At 36.6% G+C, this 10,682-nt stretch overlaps 1 protein-coding gene across 1 annotated transcript in view; it reads left to right on the top strand.

Moving 5' to 3' along the window:
• Positions 1 to 9,188, top strand: part of Smp_186610 (hypothetical protein) — a gene marked incomplete at both ends in the record, with an annotated part of 53,622 nt that extends 44,434 nt beyond the window's left edge. Inside the window, 6 exons of the mRNA XM_018789786.1 lie at positions 482 to 598; positions 3,712 to 3,837; positions 4,211 to 4,345; positions 5,841 to 5,945; positions 8,008 to 8,122; positions 9,074 to 9,188. Of these exons, the coding sequence (XP_018647426.1) occupies positions 482 to 598; positions 3,712 to 3,837; positions 4,211 to 4,345; positions 5,841 to 5,945; positions 8,008 to 8,122; positions 9,074 to 9,188 (713 nt within the window). The remainder of the gene's footprint in view (positions 1 to 481; positions 599 to 3,711; positions 3,838 to 4,210; positions 4,346 to 5,840; positions 5,946 to 8,007; positions 8,123 to 9,073) is intronic.
• Positions 9,189 to 10,682: the final 1,494 nt, after the last annotated feature.

The following is a 10,682-nucleotide window of genomic DNA, read 5'->3' as shown; positions in this document are numbered from 1 at the left end:
GTCACTGCTGTTGTGAGATAGGAACTCACTGAAGAAAATTGGTGAACGGTTGCTCAACTTCGTGGATTGGTTGGAGTTAGACATAAACACCATGAGATGTCGGCTCAGTGGTCTATCGGTTAAGTGCTCTGGCAGGAGACTGGTAGGTTCTGGGTTGGAATTTTACGAGGCGAGGTCGTGGATGCGCGCTGCTAAGGAGTTCCACAATAGGACGAAACGGCCGTCAAGCAGTGCTTCCAGGTTTTCCTTGGTGTTCTAGCTTCAATTGACTCATGCTTTCAACTATGAAAATACTAAATCTCACAAAAACCCCTTCTGATAATAGTCAATGTGTCAAATAAAAACTTATAATGAAGGGAATATATGTAAATACATATAATAAAGTCATTTAATAGTCATACAATAAGAATATACGTATACTATTTTATCGTTATTGTTTTACTATATGCATGATTTATTTCGTCTCTTGTTTGTATTACAGGTTCACTATTCGATTTACCTGTGCAAGTAAATCCTAAAGCAGTTTTAGACCTCTATTCTGATATAAAAAAGAAGGGACTTGCAAGACGAATTGTAAAAAGGAAAAAAATAAGATATGGTATGTGTGACAGTATAATACTATGTCAAATATTTGCTTGACCAAGGAGATTTGGAGAGATTTTAGAATCTTCATAATTTAAATCACGAACTGACCTTAGCTAAACCATATTTTTAAGTCTTGAAACATTGAACAGCTGTTCCGTTGTAGTATGGGATTCACCAGGAGTTTGAACTCATGACACTATCATAGTGAATCAAACCAAGGATCTACAGTCTCGCGCCCAAACACTTAACCTCTAGACCACTGAGATGGCATGGAAGAATTATTAATAAGTGAGGGAGAGATTCGATCATCGACAAGATGATCTCGGGTACTGATAGAGGTAGGAAGGAGGTTGTCACTTATCAGCTGTCCACATTGTGGAATAATATTTTTTCTTGAAAAAGAAGCTGAATTAGTGGTGGCCTTAGCAACCTGGGAGTGCGACAACAGATCCCAAAGGACAACTACTTGAGGCTAGTCGTGGATTACTTTCTAATGGGAAGTTTTTAGTGTGTGAGCTCCACAATTCAGTAACATATGCATACTAAACAATTTTTAGTGATCTGAACACGGAACATTGAAATACAAATAACTGTTATATAGTTCTACAATAAAATATGACAATTGTTTATCGTTTAATCCAAATAATAAAAACGGAATAATAAGCAAAGATGGGTAGTGGCTAGCAGTGGAATCCAGGACGCGCGTTTCGTCCTGTTAGGACGACCTTAACATTTTAGGTTACATAACTTTAATAATTTCAGATAATCACTACTGCTGAAGAGTATTTAACTTTTAAGAAATGTTGCGTTATAGTTTTTATGGTTCTTTAACTAGTATTCATTCATAAATAAAAGTAACATTCAATATTTAAAAAATCATCGATTGTAAATTCACTTGGTATTGTTTCCTTGAATCTTCCCATTGATGTTTAGGACTGCAATTGACCAGTCTCTTATTGGGATATGTGCATACTGTGCGTATCGCCTGGATATTGTCTTATATCACAAGCATTCTAAGGAAAAATGGATGGTGACTAACAGTGGAATCTGGGACGCGCATTTCATCCTATTTGGAACTCGTTAGCTCGATGTACCTGCATCCCAGAGTCCCGGGGTGAACATCAACTCTGAGATGCAGGTACATCCAGCTGACGAGTTCCAAATAGGATGAAACGCGCATTCTGGATTTCATTTCTAGCCACCATTCACCTTTGCTTAGAATCACTAATTATCCTTGGTTGCTTTGTTTTTTATATATTGTAGTGCATATTTTTATCATCTGTAAATTTTATATAATTCTTCGCAAATTTATTGATTTGATACACTTTTTTTTCCTGAATAACTTAAAAGGAGAAAGTGCAGACAACGATAAAATGAATATGAAAATTATCACACGACGTATTAAGCGTGTTTTGGAAAAGATACATTCAGATAACGCATCTTCAGCAGAAGCTAGTAAGTTATTTTTTCATTATGGTTACTTCACAAGTCTAATGAATATAACATAATCAAATAGTCCTTCATCATCAACATAGAGCCTAGCAAGGATATGCGTTAAACCAAGTTGGCATATCATATTAATACAACTAGATGAAATCAACGAAATGAATATTAAAAGAATAAAAATAATGTAGTAACAATCTGAGATGAGAAATATTAAACATTCAGAGTATCTTTCCAAAAGACAGGATGAAAAGATATTTACGAAGGGATAATGGGACTCAAGACAAAGTAACATAAAGAATAAATGCATCTGAGTCATTTTAACAAATTCCGAGCTTTGTCACTCAAAATCTCTAATAACTGGTCGTTCTATCCATGAACAGGTGGTTTATATCTAGCAACATGCCTCAAATTTACAGTCAATGACTTCATGGACTAATGTGAAATCCTGGATTGGCTGTCTTTAGCTTAATTCCAACCTACTCTAATAGTAGCATACATTACCTGTTGAGGTTATCTATACTTAGGCATGATGACCTTTATCGCAAACAGCTCAGTCAATGACGATTAACAATCTCATTAATCTAACTACCATCCTTGTCTAGTTCTCTACTTGTAACATCAACAGTGATTACTCAGTCATTTCGCGATACACAAGTAACTTTTAGAAGACAAATATGATAAGACACCTAAAGCCTACTGATGTCATCTGTTTTCAATAGCCATACTTCACAGACAAAAAGTAACACAAACCAATCAGCTGCTCAGTTTACCCCTCAACGACGTATTGATCAGTATGAGGAACTTCGTGTCCTTATTGGCCCCTTCTCTTCCTAGCCCTAACTGTTAAGTTCAGAACGTCAATTTCAGTCTCCACTATAAGAATCATATATTTCTAACATATTTGGTATATGTACAAACAAAATCAGACCACATCATACCATGAATGAGAAAGAACATTTGTACAAGATCAAGCTAAAAGTATCTGTGATTGTGAGAAACTTACTAATAATTGAGAATATCTCTAGACTGGTAAATCATGTGACAATAGTCAATGTGTCAAATAGAAACTTATAATGAAGGGAATATGTGTATATACATATAATAAAGTCGTTTAATAGGCATACAATAAGAATATACGTATAATATTAGTCCATAAGTAATTCCTAATTGTTACCATTTCTTTATTCTTCCTTAGGATATAACAGTTCTGACATCTCAATAGAACACCTTGCATTACATCTCGAAGTTAATTACTAGAGTTCTTATGATCATTATCAGTAGAGAGAGTTTGTGAAGATTATTGGATTATATAGTTTGTATCATGAATTAGATTTATCATTATCTAGTGCTTCTTCATTTCTAATTGTTGTCTAACTGTAATCAATCTGTGTTTTGAATTACGAAAACCTGATAACTTTCACAAACCCCGCGTACTAACAATAAATCTTAATTTGTACAGAGTCATTATTATTGAATTAAGGATACTTTTTTGAAAGATAGAACAGAATGAATACCATTAAAGCCAAATGAATTTTTTTCTTTTCAAACTAAGAGGTTAATCGATTCAATGATAACTACGTTTTAAAGGTTAACAATGATAACCATTCGAAATGATGTCCTTGTTGTTAATTATTTAATGTAGTCCAATTCATCATTCTTCTTTTCTTTTAAACTTAAAAGAGAATAAAAGAACTGTAGTAAGAGTAAAACGAAAAAAGATTGTGAACGCTGAAGATATTGATACATTAAATGATTGGAAAAGTTTACTCCGGAGAAAAAAAGAAGATATAAGACGTGTATTAATAAGTAAGTGTTTACAACTATTTAGTCTTTTATTCTCTTTTTATAGATTTTTAGTAGTGTACAGCCAATATTTATGTCAGTCGAGTTCAATCCGTGTCAGGTGGAGACAGTTATCTGCCTCAGAGAATGAATAAAGTGTTGTGAAAGATCATAGACTGATTGAAGTTGGACATTAACACTATTGGATGACAGCTTAGTGGTTTAGAGATTAAGAGTTCGTGCGTGAGGTGGTCAAGCTTAGACTTAGTTGGATTTCAGTGCCTCATTAAACTTCATTCACTTAATGTATGATAGAGTGCGACATCTTTTTCAGTAATATATAATATTGTTTAAAAGTTTCTCTTTAGTTCAAACTTTCCTTTATTATAACTTTTAGAACGGGTTAAGGCGAAAAAGAGAGATGCGGAAAATGAAATAAAATCTACAAAATCTAAGCAGAGAATTATTGTGAACAAAATCAGAGGCCATTTACGGAATTTAACAGATAATGAAAAGAAACGTATTCGTATTAGTAAGTTATTATATTGTTTCCATTTTTAAAGAGGCAATATACAATCAGTAGTAAACCCTAGACATAAATGTTGTGTCAATAGACTGTAGTACAATGCTTTGCTAATTGTTCACCTGTTAACGGTGCATAAAGTCAGAAGGCAAAGAGAAGCTGCAACTACAATTTATTATCAAATGATATAGGTCACAAAGCTACAAGCACATGATTAAGTATCAGTAAGCAAACTCAAGGAATTATATAAGCAAATTTATAGTCAAATTGTATAAGGGCGCAGCAAGACAAAGCAAAAGTTAATAATAGGATTTGAGTGCATAAATATACATGTGGAGGAGGATGGTATTTAAGCAATCAACATTTTGGCTAGAGTCTGTCATGTGCTCTAGTGGTCATAACAGTACAAAGATATATGCAAATTGTTACTGTCCGAACGATAATGTCTGTTAAGTAAGTTCATAAAAGGGCTTGACCAAAATTAACCATAATGGGAATTGATTGTAGAATAGTTGCTATGATACACTCGTCAGTAAAATGATCCTAGATTCGTACAAAAGATTGATGATTCTTTCTAAGTTTATTATGTTGTATCAGCTATTGATTTAATAAAGAGTTCTATTATTGAATTATTTGAATCATAGATGATCACTTGATGATAATATTATAATATAGTTTTCCAATTTTCAATAATTTTTAATGACTGTTTAACCAAGAGTCGAACTTCGCAGATGACCTAGCCCTCCTATCTCATACACACGAACGAATACAAACGAAGACAACAAATGTAGCAGCAGCCTCTGCATCAATAGGCCTCAACATTTACAATGGAAAAAGCGAAATCCTAAAATACAACACGGTGAACACCAACCCAATCACACTTGATGGCGAAACTCTGGAAGATGTTGAAACATTCACAAATCTCGGAAGCATCATTGATGAACAATGAGGATCTGATGCAGATGTAAAGGCTAGTATTCGCAAAGCAAGGCCAGCATTTCTACAATCGAAGAACATATAGAACTCAAAACAACTGTCAACCGATTTCAAAGTGAGAATCTTCAATACGAACGTCAAGACAGTTCTACTGTACGGAGCTGAAACGTGGAGAACTACCACATTCATCGTCAAGAAGGTACAAGTATTTATAAACAGTTGTTTACGCAAAATAATCAACATTCACTGGCTGGATACTATCAGCAACTTCGTTTTATGGGAGAGGAAGCGTAAAAGAGGAAGGCCAAAGCACACATTACACAGGGAAATAGAAACAGATATGAAAAGGATGAATAACAACAGGAAGGAACTGGAAAGGATTGCACGGGACAGGGTTGAACGGAGAATACTGGTGTGCAGCCTATACTCCTCCACGAGGGGTAACAGGCGTAAGTAAGTAAGTAAGTTAACCAAGTAACTATGTAGAAATTTATTGTTATTTGATTTGTTTATTTGTTATTTTGTTTACTTTTATTTATTTTATTTTTTATTTGTTTTTCATTTAAAGGAATACGTAAACGAAAACGTATTCGAAAGTCAACATCAGTGAAAAGAATTAAGAAACATTTACAAAGACGAAGATGGAGATTTAGAAAACGACGAATAATAGATCGTACGTTTAAAAATCTATATAAATACTTAGATATTATTAGCTATATTCAGTATTATATTTTTGATACAATTAAGAATTTCTATATATAGTTGAAATCATGAGTTAATTGAAGCGAGATCACCATGGAAAACCTGGAAGCACTGGACGGCCGTTTCGTCCTATTGTGGGACTCCTCAGCAGTGCGCATCCACGATCCCGCCTCGCAAGATTCAAACATAGGACCTAACAATTGACTCATGATTTCAACTATATATAAAATTACTAAAAATCTCCACAAAGAACCCCTCACAATTGAGAATTCTTCGCACAAAGTATTTCAAAAAGTTTCATATTCTTATTACTTGATCGACATTGACGATAAATATTAAGTAATCTCCAGTTAGAGATTAGCATTTCAGAAGTCAACACCTGAATAATATTCATTATTTTCAATGCATATTGTCAATCCTCACGATGTCTCCTATTGTACATTTCTATAATTTATACAACGAAAAGTCGTCAAATTTTCACAGACGCAACTGAATAGGTTATTCAACTAATTAACATAAAGATTTGTTAAAGAAAAAGAGTAAACAGATAAATTGTTGAAATATCAAAATGACAGGAACAGCTAGCCAAGATATTAAACCAGGCCTCCAAAGAAAACAATTAAAACTAAGTAGAATTACAAAAGATAGAATCTGAGACTAATTAACTTGTTAATAAAAAATGAAAACAAAAGATGATGTCAGTCAAAAAAGTTTATAAAACTATATGGCCAAAATGAAAACAAAAATATTCGAAAAAATGGAGAAAAGAGGTGAGGTTGAGTAGGAAGGGAAGGTGATAAAAACAAGAACCATCAAAGAGAAGGCGAAATTACTTGAGAGAAGAACAAGAAGTATAAGGAAAAATTAAGGTGAATAAATATATGAAATGACAAAAAACGATAACATATTGAAACAACAAAAAACAAAGATAAGAAAAGAGAAGAATATTCACAATTCTGTTCAACAGGCGAAAGGACAACACCTGGAGACGAATATATGAACGTGACGGACAAGTCCGGAAAGGTGGTGGCTCGATACAGGCGAAGGAGGAAGCGACAACCGAGAGTCGGTCCACCAGGTAAGTCGGATTCCATTCTGTCCACTCACACTATGTGCACTTGTTTCGACGAATGTCAATGTGTCGATAATTGTGCTTGTTTTTAACGACGTGAACTTACTATGATGATGTGAGTGGGATGTGGATGTACAGTGAGGTTGTGTTTGTGAATGACTATGTGATGTTGTGAAGGGGTGTGCATTCGAGTGACTTATGTTTGGTAAAGCTGCTTACGGAACCACATGTTCAAAGTGATCAGTATGTGCATGTGCACGCATGTGTCCGTGTATGTATGGGGATGAAGTGGAGAAGGAGGTAGGTATTGAGTTGTGTAAGAGTTAAGAGTTGTGCTGTTTGTTTGCACGTGTTTCCGTGTGTGTCTGACTGAATGTCTGACCGTTTGTCTGTCCGACTCTGCATCACGCACTACGACCGTGTGTTCGATGTCATGATTATGCGATCGTCATTGACGGTTGTATCGGTGTTTGTTTGTTTGTTTGTTTGTGTGATTGTGTGAGTGGATGTTTGGGAGATTTTCTGTATGTGTGTGTGTGTGTGCATATGTTAATATGGTTTGTAGTTTGATGGTGCTGAGCGAATGGTATTGATCGTCTGTGCAGGTGACTGCATGTTTGTATGATTGGTTGGATGTTTGCAGTGTTGCATGTATGAGTATGTTTATGTTTTCGAGTCTGGATGAGTGGATGAGTTGGACTGTACATAATAGACAGTGATATGACGTACTTGATCGATTAGAAGGGTAAGTAGATCGAGTTTGATTGAGTGAGTCGTTTGTTGGTTGATTAGGATTGAGTTTGGATCTGAGACGATTTATATTGTGTTGATAGTTGATGGTGTGTTATGTGTCCGTATGAGTTGTGAACGAAGGAGTTCGTTGTCTACAAAGACTTATTTGCTGACACAGAATCTATCACACAGACTGACACTGACGCACTTCCAATCTTCTCTCTTACAGGCGAAATGACAACACCTGGAGACGAATATATGAACGTGACGGACAAGTCCGGAAAGGTGGTGGCTCGATACAGGCGAAGGAGGAAGCGACAACCGAGAGTCGGTCCACCAGGTAAGTCGGATTCCATTCTGTCCACTCACACTATGTGCACTTGTTTCGACGAATGTCAATGTGTCGATAATTGTGCTTGTTTTTAACGACGTGAACTTACTATGATGATGTGAGTGGGATGTGGATGTACAGTGAGGTTGTGTTTGTGAATGACTATGTGATGTTGTGAAGGGGTGTGCATTCGAGTGACTTATGTTTGGTAAAGCTGCTTACGGAACCACATGTTCAAAGTGATCAGTATGTGCATGTGCACGCATGTGTCCGTGTATGTATGGGGATGAAGTGGAGAAGGAGGTAGGTATTGAGTTGTGTAAGAGTTAAGAGTTGTGCTGTTTGTTTGCACGTGTTTCCGTGTGTGTCTGACTGAATGTCTGACCGTTTGTCTGTCCGACTCTGCATCACGCACTACGACCGTGTGTTCGATGTCATGATTATGCGATCGTCATTGACGGTTGTATCGGTGTTTGTTTGTTTGTTTGTTTGTGTGATTGTGTGAGTGGATGTTTGGGAGATTTTCTGTATGTGTGTGTGTGTGTGCATATGTTAATATGGTTTGTAGTTTGATGGTGCTGAGCGAATGGTATTGATCGTCTGTGCAGGTGACTGCATGTTTGTATGATTGGTTGGATGTTTGCAGTGTTGCATGTATGAGTATGTTTATGTTTTCGAGTCTGGATGAGTGGATGAGTTGGACTGTACATAATAGACAGTGATATGACGTACTTGATCGATTAGAAGGGTAAGTAGATCGAGTTTGATTGAGTGAGTCGTTTGTTGGTTGATTAGGATTGAGTTTGGATCTGAGACGATTTATATTGTGTTGATAGTTGATGGTGTGTTATGTGTCCGTATGAGTTGTGAACGAAGGAGTTCGTTGTCTACAAAGACTTATTTGCTGACACAGAATCTATCACACAGACTGACACTGACGCACTTCCAATCTTCTCTCTTACAGGCGAAATGACAACACCTGGAGACGAATATATGAACGTGACGGACAAGTCCGGAAAGGTGGTGGCTCGATACAGGCGAAGGAGGAAGCGACAACCGAGAGTCGGTCCACCAGGTAAGTCGGATTCCATTCTGTCCACTCACACTATGTGCACTTGTTTCGACGAATGTCAATGTGTCGATAATTGTGCTTGTTTTTAACGACGTGAACTTACTATGATGATGTGAGTGGGATGTGGATGTACAGTGAGGTTGTGTTTGTGAATGACTATGTGATGTTGTGAAGGGGTGTGCATTCGAGTGACTTATGTTTGGTAAAGCTGCTTACGGAACCACATGTTCAAAGTGATCAGTATGTGCATGTGCACGCATGTGTCCGTGTATGTATGGGGATGAAGTGGAGAAGGAGGTAGGTATTGAGTTGTGTAAGAGTTAAGAGTTGTGCTGTTTGTTTGCACGTGTTTCCGTGTGTGTCTGACTGAATGTCTGACCGTTTGTCTGTCCGACTCTGCATCACGCACTACGACCGTGTGTTCGATGTCATGATTATGCGATCGTCATTGACGGTTGTATCGGTGTTTGTTTGTTTGTTTGTTTGTGTGATTGTGTGAGTGGATGTTTGGGAGATTTTCTGTATGTGTGTGTGTGTGTGCATATGTTAATATGGTTTGTAGTTTGATGGTGCTGAGCGAATGGTATTGATCGTCTGTGCAGGTGACTGCATGTTTGTATGATTGGTTGGATGTTTGCAGTGTTGCATGTATGAGTGTGTTTATGTTTTCGAGTCTGGATGAGTGGATGAGTTGGACTGTACATAATAGACAGTGATATGACGTACTTGATCGATTAGAAGGGTAAGTAGATCGAGTTTGATTGAGTGAGTCGTTTGTTGGTTGATTAGGATTGAGTTTGGATCTGAGACGATTTATATTGTGTTGATAGTTGATGGTGTGTTATGTGTCCGTATGAGTTGTGAACGAAGGAGTTCGTTGTCTACAAAGACTTATTTGCTGACACAGAATCTATCACACAGACTGACACTGACGCACTTCCAATCTTCTCTCTTACAGGCGAAATGACAACACCTGGAGACGAATATATGAACGTGACGGACAAGTCCGGAAAGGTGGTGGCTCGATACAGGCGAAGGAGGAAGCGACAACCGAGAGTCGGTCCACCAGGTAAGTCGGATTCCATTCTGTCCACTCACACTATGTGCACTTGTTTCGACGAATGTCAATGTGTCGATTGACACGAATTAAGTGATCGTTTGTTACATAGAAATCTTATTGAATGAAGAAGTGTTCATGAGAACATTTCTAAGCGATCAACAGACTAATTAAAAGAGAGGAAAGTTTATATTTATTTTGGTACAATGCAGACTAGGTCAGTCTTATTCAGTCCTGGATTTATTTCATCACGATACCATTACCAGTGTTATTTCTATTCTAATACAACTGCTGGTGATTCTAGGTGCCACCATCAATATAAATCCAACTGAATTACAAAGAAGTCTAATTTTGTTCTAAATTCAATAATACTATGATTCCAGTCTAGTTGTATTCATTTAATCCAACAATTGTTCGACTGATTATTACTATTGTATATGCTAG

The sequence above is a fragment of the Schistosoma mansoni genome (assembly GCF_000237925.1).
Source record: "Schistosoma mansoni, WGS project CABG00000000 data, supercontig 0316, strain Puerto Rico, whole genome shotgun sequence".
Lineage (NCBI taxonomy): Eukaryota > Metazoa > Platyhelminthes > Trematoda > Strigeidida > Schistosomatidae > Schistosoma > Schistosoma mansoni.
Note: the sequence above shows the minus strand (reverse complement) of the source record. Positions and strands in the feature narration are given on the sequence as shown.